We start from the raw sequence: 22,091 nt of genomic DNA on the forward strand, positions 1-22,091 counted from the left end.
AATACTTTGTGCTAGAGACATACAAGGTTTTTGTTGTTAGAAAAACAAGGTTTTTGTTGTTAGTTTTTGTTGTTACAAGCTGAGCTTGTAGATTGGTTATTTAATATTCTATAGGGTTAAAATGGTTAAACTGATTTTGATGCCATATTAACACATTTTTCTGGGGAACACCCTCAAGGACCCCCCTGCCTTAAAATATGGGTATTATTCAATGTTAAAACAAAATGCTGAATAAATTACACATTTTTTTTTTGTATCGAACCGTGACATCAAAATATTGAAGTGAACCGAACCGTGAATTTTGTGAACCGTTGCAGGCTCAATCTATATATATTCAAAGATTTGCACAAATGTTCAAGATAAAAAAAATAAAAAAATATATATATATATAGCGTGGCACTCGGTGCCGCGCTATGAGCTTGTATATCTGCTATTTTTTGAATAGCCAAATTATAAGATAACGGTTAAAGTGGTTAAAATCCAAAATGACAGATGCTTTCCCGGTCTTAATGGGTTAAGTGTTACCATACGTTCTTACCTGGAAGGCTTCCTCAGATGCCTGCGTGGGCTTTTCCCACACGGCAGAGATCTGCGAGGGGATTGGCTGGCCGGTTTCCGAGACAACCCGGACGTGCGGCGTGTCTACGTACACGGTAGCGACCGACGATCGTTCCTGTTCCGTTGGGTTGTACACCACCAATGATCTGCCATGGAATACATATCATTAACCCTTTAAGACCTGAGGCCATTCTTAAAAATGTTTTCTAAATCCAAACAGATTTTTGAAAAAAATCCTCAAAATATTTTTTCCACGATTTTTCAAAAATAGCAGATCTACAAGCTCATATCGCGGCACTCGGTGCCGCGATATGAGCTTGTATATCTGCTATTTTTGAATAGCCAAAGACATCTAAAGTGACACAGATGCGTTCCAGGTATCAATGGGTTAAATGAGTGTGTAGCTCGGAAAGGCTTATTGTCGGTATCAGCCAGATTCCCTGCTTCGCAGTGCACTAGACTCCTGGGAGAGGGATTGCTGATGTCCAGCGCAACACCTACTGTACCATCAGCACCCAGTACTTACTGCACGACTTGCCACACCCAAGCCGTGCTACTCATTGGCTGAATCGATTAACTATAATAAAACATAATATTATGAATACATAGTTAATAACTGTTCTGTTGGGTTGTACACCACCAATGATCTACCATGGAATAGATAAAATATCATAAACACATAGTTGTTAAGCATATTATCAATTTAAATAACTACTTATGGGTCCATTTGGTTACATTTGTACACTGTCAGAGTTAAACTGAGGATTTTACAGTGTACAAAAAAATAAGTACCCACATATTTCCATATTTGAACTTTTTATTTAAACATTTGTTTTGGGGGGGGGGGGTTCATAAATTAATGTATGACTAGTTTGTCATACTACGGTGTAACACAAAACTATAAAAAAAATAGTAGATGTACATAGTCATAATGTGTCGCGATGCAAAATGTGTCGCGACGCGTTTTGAGCTTATAGATCTGCTATTATTGCTACTTTTGAATTAGAATCCTTTAAAGTAACAGCTTTGGACATATGAGGTTTGCACCCAACCGCAGCGATATCGAACTTGGGGTCTTGGAAATTAAAAAGGCTGAGAACTATAACTGGAACCTCAATCTACACCAGGGTTTCTCAAAGTGGGTGCTGTGACGCAAGTCCAGGGGTGATGCAGAATATTTTGATAATATTTGACCTTGTAAAACAGACCTGAGTTGCACTGTACTTTTTTCAGTCTACACCAAATCTCAACACCAAAAAATATCAGATCTACAAGCTCACATGTCACAATGTGATGCGTTGTGAGCTTGTGGATCTGATATTTTTGGTGAATGTTCACCCCAGAATAGGGATGCAGGGGTTTAAGTGGTTAAACTTCAAGTATAAAGTTATCTTCAATCCGTCCCAATGGAAACGGATATTCTCACACAGAAGTTTTCATCTTAGGGGGAAAGATTTACATATTTACAAAGTAATAATGTCATTCTGGGGTGCCGTGGATGAAAAAGTTATTTTGAGGGTTCCCTGAGACAAAAAGGTTTCAGAACCACTGATCTACACTGTAAAATCCCCAGTGTTCAATTAACTCTCAGAGTTAGGGGTCCATTTGGACCCCTGGTGGTCCATGACATTGACATTGACAACCAGTGATATAGACCAGTGGTTCTCAACCCTTTCAGGCCACGACCCCCCAAAATAATCATATTTGAACTGGGGACCCCGCACCCTGACAAGCACTTGGAATTGTAGGAGTTGAGGCATTTAATTTAGTTTGTCACGGTTCCACAGATAAATATTGTTAACATAGCCGATCAAAAGCTCACAGCGCCTCGCAGCTGTGAGCTTGTAGATCAGCTATCATTTTATAGTACAGTTTGACCCCCTGGGGGTCCCGACCCACAGGTTGAGAACTGTAGGTCTGTATTTTATCACTATTTTTGAATTTTCAAAAGAGAGAGAAAAATTGTTGTTTGAAAAATGTTCCCAATATAAGGACTCCAGTGTTTAATGTGGTTAATATGTATTTTACTTAAATAGTTAAATAGTTCTATTATCACATAAACACATATCAGACACAGATCAGATGTATATAATTCAGTGTGACCAGAAGCAAGGACACAACATATCCCCACCAAACATAGAAATGTCTTACCTCTGTGTAGCTCCTATTTTCAGGACAGTCTTCCTTGGCAAGGCGTCTTGAGATGGCTGTACCTCATCCTTAATGTAAGTAAGTGATATTTTTGGTTAAAACAAATAGTACTTGGTTAAAAAGTACCAAATAGTACTTGGTTAAAAAGTACCAAATAGTACTTGGTTAAAAGGTACCAAATAGTACTTGGTTAAAAAGTACCAAATATTAAAAAGTACCAAATAGTACTTGGTTAAAAGTTAAAACAGTTTATTCTGAGTGGTTATAGAGTGGTTTTGTCCCCCTGTCTCTCCAGCACTTTATAACAAGCAGAAAATACAGTTTTTCTGCTTCAGCTTCAATCAGCTTCAATTTCATAGTGTCTCAATATGTCTGCTCATTTCTTTGTGCCATCACTTCCAATTTCACTTGTTTATCCTATACTGTATGAGTTCTCTCTCCTGATTGGATTGCATCGATATCCCGACCTGAAAATCTCTGCTGTCGGGCAGAAACCAGCTATGTCCAAAATATAAACTTTTCAGGAAATGAAAAAAAATAAACATCTTTTTAGAACACAATACTGCCTCATCAAAGTTGGTGGTGATATAAATTGTCAGATACTTGAATGTGTCCTTAAATTATCATCACTTTACCCAAATACAGCTCAAGTGGAGTTAGGAGGTTTTTGACCATTAATGTGGTCTTCCGTCATTCTAATCAATGATGGAAAACACAGAGTTTGAGGATCCAATGGAGTTAGGCGGTTTGGTCAGAAGCACTTTTTAATACTTTTCATTGGTTCAATATTTGTAAAACCCACACACAGACGTAAAGGGTGTTCAATAGCACCGATTTATAAATAAAAAAAGTAGAAAAATTGAGACAGCGACAAAACGAATGTTCTGTTTACTAAAGAGCTTTTGGTAATAAACAGCTTACATTTTGGGAAAGTAAAAAAACGGGCGTCGCTATTTGGTGCAGATGCTAATGGGCAATGGCCGTGTGCAAATTCAGAACAATTGCTCCAGGGGAGAACCGGGCAGGACAGACAGGTTCTGTCCACAGAGGTTTCCTTAATTATATGTAGGATGAGGGACTCCGGTCAACCATATAGGGTTGAAGTGGTTAAGAGAATGTGAACATACCATGTGTAGGAAGGCCTTGGAGCTGTCATGGCTGTACTGGCTCTTGTCTTTGAGGATTAGCCAGTGGGCGGAGTTAACCATCACCTGCTTCAGGTTGAGTATGGAATGAAACAACCTGCAACACACACACACACATCAGTAAAAGTACTAAAATGTTTGAAAATAGCAGATCAACAAGCTCACAAAGCGTCGCACCGCAACGCGTTGTGAGCTTGTAGATCGACTATTTTGTATTCTCAAATAGCCTATGTATAAAATAGGGCTAAAGTGGTTAATGTATGTTTTATACTATAATTTATATCGGCAAAGTAACCAGTCACTAAAGTTTTCCAATAATTGAAGTGGAGTAAAGGTACAATATTTGCCTCTGAGATGTGGAGCAGAAGTAAAAGTACTGAAAACTGGAAATACTCCAGTAAAGTAAAAAATACCTCAAAATTGGACTTAAGTACAGTACTTGAGTAAATGTACTTCGTTACTTTACACCACTGGTGCCAGTCAACAACATAACCTACACATTCTCACTCTCACTATAGTGACAGCTTGGAGCGACAAGCTGTAAATGGTCGTCCATTTGACACAAATGCAGTGGTGGAAAAAGTACTCAAATTCTGTACTTAAGTAAAAGTACCAATACTGCAATATAAAAATACTCTGTTACAAGTAAAAACCAAAAATTAAAAATTTACTTGAGTAAAAGTACAAAAGTATTGGCATCAAAATGTACTTAAAGTACCAAAAGTAAAAGTACTAAATATTTGAAAATAGCCGATCTACAAGCTCACAACGCGTCGCGATGCGACGCATTGTGAGCTTGTAGATCTGCTATTTTCAAATAGCCTATGTATAAAATAGGGCTAAAGTGGTTAATGTATGTTTCATTATATCATAGTTTATATCTGAAAAGTAACTAGTACCTAAGTTTTCAAGTAATTGTAGTGGAGTAAAAGTACAATATTTGCCTCTGAGATGTAGTGGAGTAGAAGTAAAAGTATTGGAAATTGGAAATACTCAAGTAAAGTACAAATACCTCAAAATTGTACTTAAGTACAGTACTTAAGTAAATGTACTTAGTTACTTTACACCACTGCAAATGGATACATGAAAACAGGATTTTACATTTGTCCCCTCTCAGAGTTAGACATGACTCAGGGAAATCAGGACATGACTCAGGGAAATAAAGGAATAAATGGCATAAGTCACCTGGTACCATAGTCGACCACCACCCAGTCCTTGGCGGTGCCGGTGACGGCGTCGTGGTGCTGGAACAGACCCAGGTTACGCCTAGCATCCGTTAGCAACCGGTAGCCCTCGGCCGCTGGGTAACTGTCGCCACGGTTACCACCCAGCTGCCTTATGTGAGCTAGCGTCAGGCTGTACAGGATCTCTGCTGCCCTGGAGAGAGAGAGAGAGAGAGAGAGAGAGAGAGAGAGAGAGAGAGAGAGAGAGAGAAGTAGCTATTATTTTAGCCTGGCATGGCCAGACTAATATCACTGCGTAGATATTAGTCTGGAATCTCTGTGTGGAACCTGCATTTCCGAGGGGCAAATAAAAAAAAATGCCTCTGGTGATAAACTCGCCCCATATTTGCATACTGGGCCCTGATTGGCCCCTCACAACTTCGGAGGGAGAGAAATGGAATCTCTATAGACCAATTATTTGTTTACTAACATTGAGACTGGACGCACAGATGATTGTTTCACGCAATCAATTCCCAACCCAATCAACCAATCAATCCCAATTGTTTCGGGGTGCGCTGGGTTGCAGCACACCCCGACCCCCTCTTGTGTGTTGGCCAGTGAGGCGCGTCCTAGCGAGACCTGATAGAATGGGTTTCATTGCGCGCATACTGGTTGCACGCATACTGGTTCTTATCAGTGTGACGTCGTCTGTTAAGGGGTCTATAGAGAGGGGCCAGACCTAATCGCAATGGCAGATTCGTCTGGAACCAGGCTACTATTATTTAGCCCATTGTAATCATTTTGATTAAAGAATATTAATATTAATAATACATTTTAACCCACTGCTTTTTCATTATAATATTTACAACACATACATTTAATTGACTATTTATTTAGTTGACTAGATAGGGTTCATGCCATTTACTCTGATTTTACACTTTTAAGTCACTCTGGAGAAGAGCATCTACATTGTAATTTGGTGGCAAATTATCTACGTTGTTTTAACCCATTAATACCTGGAACGCATCTGTGTCACTTTAGATGTCTTTGGCTATTCAAAAATAGCAGATATACAAGCTCATAGCGCGGCACCGAGTGCCGCGCTATGAACTTGTAGATCTGCTATTTTTGAAAAATCGTGAAAAAATATTTTTTATATTTTTTTCAAAAAACTGTTAACATTTTTTTTTTTTTAAAGAATCTTCTCAGGTCTTAATGGGTTAACACATTGCGAGCCAATCGCGTTTTCTACGCGAACCTAAATAACAGCGCAGCGTGCCAGTCGTGTAGATCTACACAAAGTAGATTTTTTATTTTTTCTCGCAGTGACATATTTTCATTGTAGCACATCGGAAACGGAAATGAATGTCAATCAAAGATTTTCGTTCCCATCCGCCGCCGCTCTAAAGCTTCCGCTAATCCGCCATTATCTCGGTGTTGTTTTTCTCCACGCTGAACGCTGTTTAACCCATTAAGACCTGAGAAGATTCTAGAAATGTCTTCTAAATCCTAAAAAAAAATTGGGAAAAAAAACCCAATTTTTTTTTTCCTCGATTTTTCAAAAATAGCAGATCTACAAGTTCATAGCGCGGCACTCGGTGCCGCGCTATGAGCTTGTATATCTGCTATTTTTGAATAGCCTAAAGACATCTAAAGTGACACAGATGCGTTCCAGGTATCAATGGGTTAATAGAAACTGCGACTACTGCAAAATGGAATGTCGCCGATTGAACACTTCTTCTCTGGGCCACTCACACAGCTACCCTGTGTGTCTACAAACAGTTTAACGCGCGATTATAAGGTATTTAGCAAGGTCTGTGGCGAGGTGAAAAAAACAACAATAAATCGCTGGCACTGGTGAGTACATTATGATATTAAAATCTGGCATGGAATGTGTTAATTAACTAAATTGAAAAAAATGTAAATAAAAAATTATAAAATTGAAAAACTTTGTCTACTTGTCAAATTGTAAATTGTACAGTGGAGACCCATGTAGTTTTATTAGTCTCTTAAGCCCTATTTTATCCTTTAACCCATTAAGACCTGAAGCCGATTCTACAAATGTCTTCTAAATCCTAACAGTTTTCTGAAAAACCTATGTTTCCATGTCAGTGTTTCTCTATCTTTTTCATGTCAAGGACCCCCACAATTGTATGTATTTGGCTGCGGACCCCATCTCAAAACATGTTGTTCCAGGGACCCCCCAGAAGCAAAGATTTGAGTTAAAAATGTTCGCTTTAAAAATAATATATATTCAAAGATTTGCACACATTTTCACGATTTTTCTAAAATAGCAGATCTACAAGCTCATAGCGCGGCAGATCTGCTATTTTTAAATAGCCAAAGTATAAAATAGTGGTTAAAGTGGTTCCACACAGATGCGTTACCGGTCTTAACACGTGCGTGACTAACCAGTCATTCTGACTGATTTTGAGAATTTAAAGTGGATTATATTCTCTCATGAAGCTCTGAGGAAGTTCCCCTTTCATGACTTTTCCCAAATATTTGATTCAAATAATCCCTGTTTTTTTTTCATCTGAAACGTTTTCTAAATAGGAAATTAGCAACACATATACCATCTCTGACGTTATTTTTCGGCTATTTAGACCGGACTCACCCCTCTCTCCCCCTGGCAGAGAGGATTCACACCTCCAGACCACCTGGAGATGTCATTGTTCAAGATAATGGATGATTTGCATTTCACTGTCCGCCTGGCCAAGCGATTTCTCTCTTCTAGGCCTAATAATAATGCAATAAAAATAACAACTGCGTTGTCCCCATAAATCTAACCACGTAATGTTGTATTTGATCGGAGCAATGTACACTCTCTCTCTCTCTATCTCTCTCTCTCTCTCTCTCTCATGCAGTAAAATTTTCATCTTATTTCTCTCGCAAACAAATTTGGCAACACTGCCTGCATGTCTCTTGTACTTTTAGCTACGTAATGCTGCACCAACAGATCTGATCTACAAGCATAGGGCGCATCACGCAGCGACTGTTTTACGCTTGTAAATCAGATATTTTGCGCAGCAGTAGAGCAGGATTGAGCATGTGTGAAACATATACCGATGTGTTCACTTGTTGCGCTGACATTGAAGTGATAATAATATTGGTTTGTCAAGAGATATCCATGTGTTTTGGACAATGGAGACATAATTAGACAGAGGCAGGGGCGGCTGGTATCAATGGGCTAGTGGGGCTAAGCCCCCCCTATATTATTGAATAAAAATGAGAAATTATTATTAAATATATATATATATATTTAAAAAAATATATATATATATATTTTTTTTTTAATTATTAAAATGTTATTAAATGTTTTCGAATAGATTATTGTACATGCTGGTGGAAACTAGAGCAGCAACAGCCTCAAATAGTTCCAAGAAAAACACTAAATATGTCAAAATGGGCTGATTTCTTTTAGCCCAAATCAGCTTCCATTGAGTTGAGTGATTGACAGCTGACATGACACGCCTGCTTGATTCTCTGAGAGAGAGAGAGAGAGAGAGAGAGAGAGAGAGAGAGAGAGAGAGAGAAGCCAAGACCTTATGATTTCCTGCCCATTATATATGTCATTATTGAATGGCTTATTCTACTTTGTCAGTGTCTTTTGTCAGTCTTTTGCCTGTGATGTGTACCACAGCAGGTCAAATTGCTCAATTAACCCATTTAGACCTGAGGCCGATTCTAAAAACGCCTTCTAAATCCTGACCTAAGTTTTCTGAAAAACTTCAAACATTACAACAAATGTATGTTGCTACAGTATATACTTGTTGGTACGTACAGTATATAGTATATACTGTACGTACCAACAAGAACCCCAAAAGGGGTTCCCGTCCTGAAAGGTATAGTTACAAATAGGGGTTCCCGCCCAAAATGGGTTAAGGCCATACAATTTGTGGAAGCACTTTGCGAGCAGTGGAGGCGAGACACCTGCCAGGTAATTTATTCAAAGAACTAAAAGAAAATGACATAGGTTCAAAAGCCTTTTGTGGTGGAAACTATATGCAGAGACAAATTGCAGAGCTTGAAGCCATGGCAAGCTTATGAGCGGAGAAAGCTGGATTGTTCATGATCAGAAATTTATTTACTGGGTTTTGGGGTTTTTGGGCCTAAAAGTATGGCAATTGTTCGGACCGGCCCAGTAGGGCCCAGTTAGGGCCAGGCCTTAATTTTCAGGCCCGTGGAGAACTCTTAGACAGAAAGACAGACAGACAGACAGACAGACTTAATTTTTTTGATATCAATGCAAATGCATTGATGATGCTCAAATGCTCTCAGGCAGGATGCCATATGTGCCATCACTAGTTGTTGACGTGTGACTGACTGATTTGTATACTTTTGTCTATACTTTTGTCAAATAAAAGTATATTTTCCTAAATCTGGATATGTAAACTATACAGATTATGAATTATACGCTTAGCCCTCCCACCCAAAATTCCCACCAGCCGCCATAGCCTATATGAACCACTGAAGCCTCTGTCACAGAGGCTTCAGTGGTTCATATAGGCTATCCATGTTTCACTCAAGAGTTTAATGTGACGCTACAGATCGCGCTGTTTTATACGCTTTTGTCATAAAGATTTTACATACAGGATCTGCAGTTACCATTACAAGTTAGCCTATTTTATAATGTTTATAATGTTTCTGCCTGCCTGCAACAACATATAATGTGAGCTCACTGAGCAGAGTGGAATTGAAATGTTAATAGCTATTTAAAAGACGATGGAACCCCCCACTGTGTCCCGCAGCGTGGGGGAAAAGGTGTCAGCTTCTCCCCCAGGGCAGCATGGGGGATGGTCAAACAGCAGTCATGCGAGTGTTAATGGGTTAAACAAATACCTGAGGTGTGCCTCCAGCATGCGGTCCAGTCTCTTATAAAAAGGTCTAGAGGTGAAGTATCCGCTCCAGTAGTGGTCGTCCCGGTCAGCGTAGGTGAAGAAGTCCCCGCTCAGCACTGGCAGTTCCACCCCCCCACCACTAGGACTGCCTGCTGGGCGCGATGACCCCCCCGCCTGGCGCCTCAGCGCAGCAAAGTAGTCTGAGATGGTTCCGAACTGGGCCTAAAGAACATGTGCATAGAATAAACAAGACAGCGAATACGCCTGCATGCAGTGGTGCAAAAAAGTATTCAAATATAAGTAAAAGTTGCAGTATCAATACTGCAATGTAGAAGTACTCTAGTAGTAGTAAGTAAAGGCCTGTGTTTAAAATGTTACTTGAGTTCAAGTACAAAAGTATTGACATCAAAATGTACTTAAAGTACCAAAAGCACTCATTATACAAAATGTCCTATTTCAAGTTTTCAAATGTATACAAATCTTTTTTATCTACAAGTTCACAATGCGTCGCATCGTGACACATTGCAAGCTTGTATATCGGCTATATTCAAATGGCCGATATAGGTTAATGTATGTTTTGTAATAACAATCCAAATCTACAAAGTAACTAGTAACTAAAGTTTTCAAATAATTGTAGTGGAGTAAAAGAACAATATTTGCCTCTGAGATGTAGTGGAGTAGAAGTAAAAGTATTGGAAATTTGAAATACTCAAGTAAAGTACAACAACCTCAAAATAGTACTTAAGTACAGTACTTGAGTACATGTACTTAGTTACTTTCCACCACTGCCTGCATGCATGTTTCATTTATGACACACACACACACACACACACACACACACACACACACACACACACACACACACACACACACACACACACACACACACACACACACACACACACACACACACACACACACGTTTGTATTACTATATGTGTGAGGACATCAACAACATTTCCCGAGGAGATTTTATTGAATACCAGTTTTTGGCCATTTTGAACCCTAATCCTATAGCCCACAAACAGCGGATCTACAAGCTCACAAAGGTTATGAGCTTGTAGATCAGCTTTTCTTTTTATTTATAGAGTTAGAAAACGTATTTTCAGTGCACATCACTGAATCACTTGAATATTTTCCAAAAACAAAATGCCAACCAGAAAATTTGTTTCCATAAGGGTCCAATTGGTTCTATTTGTACACTCTCGGAATTACAGACCCATATAGGTCCATTTGGTTCCTAACTATCAATCATTTAGCTGGGGACCCCCTGGAAGCTCCTCAAGGACCCCTGGAGGTCCCTGGGCCCCACTTTTAGAACCAGTGGCATACTGGACCATTCATAGCCAGGCGCTGCAGTTCAGAGGTCAAACAGTGTTTGTACAGCCCTTAGAAGACATGGGACCTTTAGACCTAGACAGATTGTGTTACCTTGTAATTGTTTGAACTCTGCCACAGAAACACAACAATGTAAATACACACACCATGTAAATACACACACCATACCTGCATATTTAAAGATAGTGTAAGTGACTTTTTTGGGGGGGGGGGTTAAAATAAGTGTTAAATAGCTCTATATTCTGATAGTACTCATTTCTATAGTGTTTGTTCAGTAACCGGAGTCTCCATGTCTCTCCAGCTCTTTATTAAACAGAAAAAGCATTTTCCGGCCAGGATACCAATTGAATCCAATTAGGATAGAGAACTCAGACACAGATCAAACAAGTGAAATTGGAAGTGAGGACACAAAGAAGTGAGCAGACAAAACTGGAACTGCAACACTATAAAAATGAAGCTGATGAATGGATACTCTTCTCCTGATTGGCTGAAAGTTCGCAACCCACCTGAAAATGTGTTTTCTGTTTATTGAAGAGCTGGAGAGACGGGGAGACTACTGTTACTGAACAAACACTCTATAGCAATGATTACTATCAGAATATAGTGCTTTAACCTTTTAACAACAAAAAAACGTTTTTGTTTTAACCAAATAATATCACTTACCCTACCTTTAACACATTGACCGCCAGAGGTTAATCTCATAATGTACTCACCAGTGCCAACGTTTTATTGTTGTTTTTTGTTTTTTTCACGTCGCCATAGACGTCGTTAAAATCCTTAAGATTGATCTGTGCACTGTTTGTAAACATCGCGGACATCTCCCTGTGTCTACCAGTCCAAACCACGTGTCAAACGGGGCATCCATTGTTGAGTTAGAACGGTTTATGTTAAACAGTGATCAGCGAGGAGAAAAACTACAATCGAAGAAAATGGCGTTTCAGTGTGCGCTTTAGAATGGGAGCCGGCGTGATCGTCAAAACCGGATCCCAAATAATTCTGTTTCCGGTGGTGTTACAATGAAATGTGCCGTACCGGAAAATTGAAAAAAAAAAAAGAATTCGAAAAAAAGGAAAAAGCACCACAGCCCGTAGGCTACGGGATCGGCGCTTAAGCGTTGGATTTAACGGCCCGTAGAACTACGGGCCCGGCGGTCAATGTGTTAAAGCTCTATATTGTGATAGTAGTTTGTTCAGTAGCAGGGGTCTCCCCGTCTCTCCAGCTCTTTAATGAACAGAAAATAGGTTTTCAAGTGGGTCGCCAATTGAATCCAATCAGAAGCGAGAACATATTTATCAATTTAATAGTGTTCCAATTCCAATTTTGTCTGCAATTCTTTGTTTGTTTGTCTGTTTGTTTCCTCACTTCCAATTTCACTTGTTTATCCTGTTGCATTGGTAAAATTGGTATCCCAAGAGATCAGATCAGAGAGAGAGAGAGAGACATTCAAAAAGACGGACGGACGGACGGACGGACAGACAGACAGACAGAGGATGTTTCCATACTTTAACATGCAGTTCGGGATGGTAATACGTAGTTTAACCAGTGGTGTAAAGCAACTAAGTACATTTACTCAAGTCCTGTACTTAATTACAATTTTGCAATACTTTTACTTTACTAGAGTATTTCCAATTGTCTATACTTTTACTTCTACTCCACTACATCTCAGAGGCAAATATTGTACTTTTACTCAACTACAATTATTTGAAAACTTGAGTTACTAGTTACTTTTCAGATATAAATTATTACATTATGAAACATACATTAACCACTTTAGCCCTATTTTATACCTAGGCTATTTGAAAATAGCCGTGAGCTTGTAGATCGGCTATTTTCAAACATTTTAGTACCTTTACTTTTGGTACGTTAAGTACATTTTGATACCAATACTTTTGTACCTTTACTCAAGTAATTTTTTTATTCTGGACTTTTACTTATAACAATGTAGTACTTCTACATTGCAGTATTGATACTTTTACTTAAGTAAAACATTTGAGTACTTTTTCCACCACTGAGTTTAACATGCAGTCCAGGATGGTAGTACGTACTTTAACATGCAGTTCGGGGTGGGAGTTCATGTAGTCGAACAGTTTCTGGTAGTTGTTGAACTGTTGGTCCCACTCTAAGGACTCGGTGTAGCGGAAGTCATCTCCCAGTGGAGCCAGAACCACAGTGGAGCGGAACAGCTTGGACTTCTTGCGGTACTGATCCAGTAGCATGTGCACTCTGACGGGAGAAGTGAGTCACATAATATATCATTTGTCGTATGATGGTGTTGTGTGCCGTCAGATCTACAAGCTCTACCTACCTACCTACCTACCTACCTACCTACTGTACCTACCTACCTACCTACCTACCTACCTACCTACAGTTTACAATTTAGTCATTTAGCCGACGCTCTTAATCCAGAGCGATTTACAGTAAGCAAGGACGCAAGATAATACATCATAATACACCAATGATACTCTGTAAAGCTCTGTAAAGCACTTTGAGCTGCATTTCATGTCATGAAATACAAATAAAGTGTATTATTATTCTTAAATGCATAGAAATAGTAATCTAATAATGAAGTAATACATAAGTAAGCCAATAATCTAATCATAATTAATACAAACGTAAACCAAGAACCTATCATCAGCCTGTACATTGAAACTATACACACTATAGGATGCCAGGCCAACAATGACCTGGCATCTGTCTACATAACATGCTATCTGAGTTTCATCTTAGCCTTTGCATAAGCCTGCAAGGTCGTCAAGGCTACGGCAAGTGCTACGGGCTGAGGTGGAGTCTTAAGAGGTGAGTCTTCAGATTACGGCAGATTAGCTACCTAACTACCTACATATTTATCAATGTGTCTGTCTGTCTGTCTGCCTGACAGAGGTCATCAACATGTCCGTACACAGACAAACGTGTCTGTGGCACATTTTTTATTTTGAAAAAAATAATAATGTATATATATATATATATATATATATATATATATATATTATTTTTTTCTTCATTATAATGTAAAAACATATAAAAAATGTGTTTGAATAACTTTGGTGACTCGTAAAGTAACATGCTCATTAAATTGTTGCAGGAGATTTAGCATTGCACATGGTACATGTACACAATTGCATCAGGTGAAGACAACAAGACAGCTAGAAGAAATGATTGCTAATAACTGCCTCAACTTCTGTGAAAACAGCTAAATGTGCTATTTGTTGGAGAAAAACAATTTTTTCCTTTTTTTTTAAGACAACAGAGTGTATGTGGTGTGGTCAGACAATGAAATAATTAAAGTCAGCGAGGGACCACAGTGAAAAAATGGTGCAGGAAAAGAGCAAAAACGTGTGCGTCATCTGTTCAGAAGGAGCTATTTGCTTCCAAGGCAAAGGAGGGCAGAACTGGATAAGTAAAGCATGGTTGTCGTTAGTTGAGAGACAGTGTTTAAAAGTGTCCACTAATGACAATAACAACTATAAAAACACTCAACAATCATGATCCATGGAAACCCTCCATCCACAGGTCCTTCTCCAACCAAAAAATGTGCTCACCTCTGATCAAAGTTAGATGCCTTTCCATTAAACTATTGTGACACTGCATTCAATAAAAATCCTGGCATGCCCTTCATTAATCACTCATCATGTAGACCTACATATCTTTTGTGTCTCTCAAGTTTCCTTGTTCCAGTGTTCCATTGGCATTTTATCCTTGACATTTCCGTGAGAAGCATTTAACATGTTATTATTACGTCAATCAAATCAAGTGTAGCTTGTCGGGTGTGTCTTTGTTTCCATTGTTACATTTGCATGCTGTGGACTTTCTCATCAACCTGATCACCTTAATGGAATCCACAACTATCTACCGTACCTTGCCAAACCAAACCAACGGTTTAGCTGGTAGAACTTGATTTGATCTCCTTCTGTCCTCAAGTAACACTGTCTTTTGAAAAGCCAGCAATCTCTATAATAGCCATATAATGTATAATACGCAACCATTCACTATACCTTTGCAGCTAAGTGAATGATTATTATATATACGAGCTGCCATGGTGATGACCCCTGGTCTGCCTGCCTACCTACCTACCTACCTACCTACCTACCTACCTACCTACCTACCTACCTGCCTACCTACCTACCTACCTACCTATGTATCTGCCTGCCTGCCTGCCTGCCTGCCTGCCTGCCTGCCTGCCTGCCTGCCTGCCTACCTACGTACCTACCTACCTACCTACCTACCTACCTACCTATATGTGTCTGCCTGTCTGTCTGCCTGCCTACCTACCTACCTACCTACCTACCTACCTACCTCACTACCTACCTACCTCCCTACCTACCTACCTATGTATCTATGTGTCTGCCTGTCTGCCTGCCTGCCTACCTACCTACCTACCTACCTGCCTACCTACCTATCTATCTACCTCCCTACCTAACTACCTATTTATGTGTCTGCCCGTCTGTCAGCCTGCCTGCCTGCCTGCCTATCTATCTATTGCTTAAAAATAAAGCATGTCCTACCTCTCCTTGACATTAGCGTCTGTGATTGGCTGAGGAGGGATTCTCCACGGGCAACTGGTCCGCCCACCAGGAAGTCGCTTGAAGTCAAACTGACAGCAGATCTGCGGACAGAAGAAATTATGATGATGAATTATTAATACCACTCAGGAACAATGTATGTCGGGAATGCAGGCCCCACCCAGTTATGCAATACCAATTGTACCCATACCCAGTCAGAGTACCCGTTGTACCCATCTGAATGCATGTGTCCCTTTTATGCCCATAAAAATATGGCATTCCCATATTTGGGCATATCAGTCGGATAGGCGGTTCTGGAAAACCGCATATCCGACATACCATAAGTCCCATATATGGTATGGGCATGCCAATATATGGGCATAACGGTTGGATCGGTGCCCGCCCCCCTCTCCCTCTCTTTTTCTGAACGAGCTCTCACCTCAGACATACAGAAACACGGACTGATGGACAGACAGACAGACAGACAGACAGACAGACAGACAGACAGACAGACAGACAGACAGACAGACAGACAGACAGACAGACAGACCTTGGGGTCAGGTCCACAGGTATGAGGGACATCGTAGCTGTAGAAGGGCATCATGTGACACAATATGTCTGTACCAGAGGACGGATCTGTCGGACGGGACAGACAGACAGACAGTTTTTCTTTATGTTACATTCACATTTAACACATTCCATGCCAGAGTTTAATCTCATAATGTACTCACCAGTGCCAGCGTTTTATTGTTGTTTTTTTGTTTTTATCATGTCGCCACAGACCTCGCTAAATAAGTTAAAAGTGCGCGTTCATTTGGTTCTAAACACACAGCGGATCCGTGAGAAACGTCCAGCGAAAACAGTTTCCAAATGCGAGCCGCCATCTTGAAGCTACAGCCGATACACGCTAAACAGTGATCAGCGAGGAGAAAAACAACAAACCGAGAAAATCGAGTTTTAAACAGGATCCCAGACAGGAAGCGGATACGATCGAAAAAACCGGAACCCGAATAATTCCGTTTCCGACCGAAAACCGGAAACGGAAATGGATCAAAAAAATTCGGAAAGTGCACCTTGGGCGATTAACATGGGAATCGGCGGTTCGCGTAGATCTACGCGACTGGCACGCTGCGGCTTTAAATAGGTTCGCGTAGATCTACGCGATTGGCATTCAATGTGTTAAACAGAGACAAAAAAACACATGCTAGTCTTTGGACCTCAGGAAGACTAGCTGCCGTTTAGGCGTCAGCGACCCCAGCTACCCCATTAGCTGACCAATATCCATCTAAATAAACAAATAAGCACACACACACACACACGCATGTGGCAGGCAGGCAGGCAGGCAGGCAGGCAGGCAGGCAGGCACCACGCGCACACACACACACACACACACACACACACACACACCACACACACACACACACACACACACACACACACACACACACACACACACACACACACACACACCACACACACACACACACACACACACACACACACACACACACACACACACACACACACACACACTTACCCCAGTTCTGTCTCCAGTAGAATTCCAGGGTCTTTTGTGAAGCAAAATGCTTCTTGATGGAGTAGTGAACTCTCTGGATTAGCATATTGTTAAGCCCCGCCTTCTTCAGGAAGTATGCCATAGAGGGGGAGTGGCCAAAGGGGTCCACTGCCCAGCCTGTTGTGGGTTTGACTCCTGTGTACACAAAGACATTCATAGTATTGCACTTTATTACATTGTGTGGACAGTTCAGAAACCTGCCTACCAGTTGATTGATTGATCTCTTCCTGGAAAGTTAGAATGATGAAATAGCAGCCATTGTTCATGCATTCATAAAAAAGTTTGAAATGACTAAACCTGCCAACCGATGACGTCACTTTCTGAACTGAAAAATGAGCCGATGAGAATTTTACCCTATGGTATTACTTTGGCCTCCAGGGCCACTGTAAACAATCTGGGAGTTACGTTTGACCAAGATATGTCCTTTCAGTCCCACATAAAACAAATGTCAAGGACTGCCTTTTTTCACCTGCGTAATATTGCAAAAGTTAGGCCCATTCTGTCACAGAAAAACGTGTTCACGCATTTGTTACTTCTAGGCTGGATTACTTAGCCGTTATCAGGCTGCCCAAGTAAGTCCCTAAACAGCCTGCAGCTAGTCCAGAATGCTGCTGCACGTATATTGACAGGAACCAGAAGAAGAGATCATATCACACAGTTTAATACAGAGTGGAGTTTAACCCATTAAGACCTGAAGCCGATTCTACATGTCTCCTAAATCCCAACAGTTTTCTGAAAAACGTATGTTTCTATGTCAGTGGTGCTCAATCTTTTTCATGCCAAGGACCCCTAAAATTATATGTATTTGGCCGCAGACCCCCATCAAAATATTTTGTTCCAGGGACCCCCCAGAAGCAAAAGATGAGTTAAAAATGTTCGCTTTAAAAAAATATATATTCAAAGATTTGCACACATTTTCACGATTTTTCAAAAATAGCAGATCTACAAGCTCGTAGCGAATGCTTTTTAGCTCAAATCTAAAAATGACACAGTTCCAGGTCTTAATGGGTTAAGGTTCTCCTCCTCACCTACAAGGCTCTCAATGGACAGGCCCCATTATATCACAAAGATAGAGCCTTATGAACCTGCCAGAACACCATTGCGTTCACAGTATGCAAAAATGCTTACGGCTCCAGGAAACCCCCAAAAAGGTTAGAACAGGAGGCAGAGCATTTAATACAGAGTGGAGTTTAAGGTTCTCCTCCTCACCTACAAGGCTCTCAATGGACAGGCCCCATTATATCTCAAAGAACTCATCGAGCCTTATGAACCTGCCAGAACACCATTGCGTTCACAGTATGCAAAAATGCTTACGGCTCCAGGAAACCCCAAAAAGGTTAGAACAGGAGGCAGAGCATTTAAGTTTCAGGGACCTCGGCTGTGGAACCTTCTCCCAGTTTCAGTCCGTGAAGCAGCAGTGGTGGAAAAAGTACTCAAATTCTTTACTTAAGTAAAAGTACCAATACTGCAATATAAAAATACTCTGTTACAAGTAAAAGTCCGGAATTAAAAAATTACTTGAGTAAAAGTACAAAAGTATTGGCATCAAAATGTACTTAAAGTACCAAAAGTAAAAGTACTAAATATTTGAAAATAGCAGATCTACAAGCTCACAACGCGTCGCGATGCGACGCGTTGTGAGCTTGTAGATCGGCTATTTTCAAATAGCCTAGGTATAAAATAGGGCTAAAGTGGTTAATGTAAGTTATATATCATAGTTTATATCTGAAAAGTAACTAGTAACTAAAGTTTTCAAGTATATGTAGTGGAGTAAAAGTACAATATTTACCTCTGAGATGTAGTGGAGTAGAAATAAAAGTATTGGAAATTGGAAATACTCAAATAAAGTACAAATAACTCAAAATTGTACTTAAGTACAGTACTTAAGTAAATGTACTTAGTTACTTTACACCGCTGTGAAGCAGACACACTCACATTGAGAATCGGAAATCAATCAAGGTTCTGGTTGATCAATTATCTTATTGATTATTGATTTGAACCCCTGACTCCCAATCCACAGAGCCACTGAGCTGAACTAGAGGCTTCAAAACCGGTCTGTAGAAACCAAGGGGACAATAAATCTGATAGTGATGTGTGTGTGAAGGTCGTCACTCACCCAGGTGTGTGTCCAGCCACTGGTGTCCTTCTATCAGCTGGTCAATGAGGGCGTAGTAATGGGAGTTAGCTTCATCTGGCATCACCCAGCCTCCTGTAGCGATCTCCAACTGACCGCTATGGACAAGACTGTACACACACACACATGCACACGTACGTACGTGCACACACACACACACACACACACACACACACACACACACACACACACACACACACACACACACACACACACACACACACACACACACACACACACACACACACACACACACTACATTATAATGTAATAACTACATTTGTGAGATAGACAGACAGACAGACAGACAGACAGATCTTAGATAGACAGACAGTCAGACAGTCAGACAGACAGACAGACAGACAGACAGACAGGTCTTACATAGACAGACAGACAGGTCTTAGACAGACAGACAGACAGACAGACAGACAGACAGACAGACAGACAGACAGACAGGTCTTAGACAGACAGACAGACAGACAGACAGACAGACAGACAGACAGACAGACAGACAGACAGACAGACAGACAGACAGACAGACAGACAGACAGGTCTTACATAGACAGACAGACAGACAGACAGACAGACAGACAGACAGACAGACAGACAGACAGACAGGTCTTAGACAGACAGACAGACAGACAGATAGACAGACAGACAGACAGACAGACAGGTCTTAGACAGACAGACAGACAGACAGACAGACAGACAGACAGACAGACAGACAGACAGACAGACAGACAGACAGACAGACAGGTCTTACATAGACAGACAGACATAGACAGACAGACAGACAGACAGACAGACAGACAGACAGACAGACAGACAGACAGACAGACAGACAGACAGACAGACAGACAGACAGACAGACAGACAGACAGGTCTTACATAGACAGACAGACAGACAGACAGACAGACAGACAGACAGACAGACAGACAGACAGACAGACAGACAGACAGACAGACAGACAGACAGGTCTTAGACAGACAGACAGACAGGTCTTAGACAGACAGACAGACAGACAGACAGACAGACAGACAGACAGACAGACAGACAGACAGACAGACAGACAGACAGACAGACAGACAGACAGACAGACAGACAGACAGACAGACAGACAGACAGACAGACCTTTTCACAGCATCTCTCTTCTGGTCATCAATAGTGCTCCACCACTTGGAGAAGTAACTGATCTCTGACCAGATCATCTTCCTCCTACAGAAACAACAGGTCCTCAGAGTTACTACAGGGGGGCCACCAAATCTTTGTGTGATTTTTTTTTACATTCAACATTGAACTACCATCCCTATTCTGAGGAAAAACCTTCGCCGAAAATAGTCGATCTACAAGCTCACAACACGTCAGATCGGCTATTTTCACCGATCAGGTTTGGTTTAGAGGGGAAAAAAAGATCAGACAGCATTGAGGGCTTAAGGGGTTACATGTCTGAAAATACACATTTACATGTATCCAACATATTAATAGAAAAGATAATGTGTAAACACACAAAACAAAAAACATTCACTTACACAACACTGATGATAGTGTTGTCAAACAAGTCTATGAAGCTATCTATGAAATCTATGAAAAAGTTTAATCTGCAACACAATTTGATACAATATGTAGTGGGGGTCCCTGCTTCATCTCTTTCTCAGCTAAGGGGTCCTTGGCATGAAACATATTGAAGACCCCTGCTACAGAGTGTTTGTTCAGTAACAAGAGTCTCCCTGTCTCTCCTGCTCTTTAATAAACAGAAAATACATTTAGGATACCAATTTTATCCAATCAAGAGAGAGAACTCATACAGGATACATGATAAACAAGAGAAATTGGAAGTGATGACAAAACAAAATGAGCAGACACAATTGGAACAGGAACAGTATAAAACCGAAGCTGATGAATGGGTCCTCTCTCCTGATTGGATGAAATTGGTACAGTATGTGGGAAAAGCCCAGATACCAATAATATTGAATGCAATAGACTAATTACGTTCAGTACAGACAGTATGGACACTGTTAAAGGCAAGGGAGAATTACGCGTCGGTGCCTAATCACCCTGAAGGGATGTATTTATTAATAATGACCGGCTACACGTCAATTATCTCGCTTATTACACAGCTACTTAATAGATAAATTAATACATTGACCCAAAAGTAACAACAAAACACATTTAGTATTTCCTTGCTTACAGCAATGAAAGTATTCCATAAGTGTTGTGCTGGGCGGACACGTCGCCTCGGTAAACAAGGAAGTGTAGTGGATCAAATAAAATACATTTTTGGTTACATTGTCTATTTCTCGCTTCAAATGTTTTCAAAAACATTCTTTAGAGCAACGTTTAGTTGTAAATTACATGGTGTGTTTGTTTACATGGCTGTCATGTTGGATACAGCATAAAATTCAAGCAGCGCAGGTTGATATGAGCAGGTGCTCTGAGCCTTTGATTAGACAAGAGATCTGTTAAAGAGCTCATCGCTGAACTCAGTGATTGACCAATCAGAATCAAGCATTCAACCAAGCCGTGTAGTTAAACATGCTTACTGTAGCGTCCTCTTGTATTTTCCTTAGTCCTGCACTATGCAAGCACTGATGAGGGTGTGTCTATAGCAGTGGTGGAAAAAGTACTCAAATTCTTTACTTAAGTAAAAGTACCAATACTGCAATATAAAAATACTCTGTTACAAGT

At 40.4% G+C, this 22,091-nt stretch overlaps 1 protein-coding gene across 1 annotated transcript in view; it reads right to left on the reverse strand.

Moving 5' to 3' along the window:
- Positions 1-22,091, reverse strand: part of man2a1 (mannosidase, alpha, class 2A, member 1) — a 67,253-nt gene that overhangs the window by 22,429 nt on the left and 22,733 nt on the right. The window contains exons 6-16 of the mRNA XM_080428956.1: positions 20,538-20,621; positions 19,388-19,515; positions 17,233-17,406; positions 16,246-16,331; positions 15,699-15,799; positions 13,242-13,419; positions 9,860-10,080; positions 5,040-5,231; positions 3,837-3,951; positions 2,710-2,777; positions 539-704 (exon numbers count right to left, since the gene is read on the reverse strand). Of these exons, the coding sequence (XP_080285082.1) occupies positions 539-704; positions 2,710-2,777; positions 3,837-3,951; positions 5,040-5,231; positions 9,860-10,080; positions 13,242-13,419; positions 15,699-15,799; positions 16,246-16,331; positions 17,233-17,406; positions 19,388-19,515; positions 20,538-20,621 (1,513 nt within the window). The remainder of the gene's footprint in view (positions 1-538; positions 705-2,709; positions 2,778-3,836; positions 3,952-5,039; positions 5,232-9,859; positions 10,081-13,241; positions 13,420-15,698; positions 15,800-16,245; positions 16,332-17,232; positions 17,407-19,387; positions 19,516-20,537; positions 20,622-22,091) is intronic.

The sequence above is a fragment of the Gymnoscopelus braueri genome, assembly GCF_963280865.1.
Source record: "Gymnoscopelus braueri genome assembly, chromosome: 5".
In the NCBI taxonomy this organism is placed as follows: Eukaryota; Metazoa; Chordata; class Actinopteri; order Myctophiformes; family Myctophidae; genus Gymnoscopelus; species Gymnoscopelus braueri.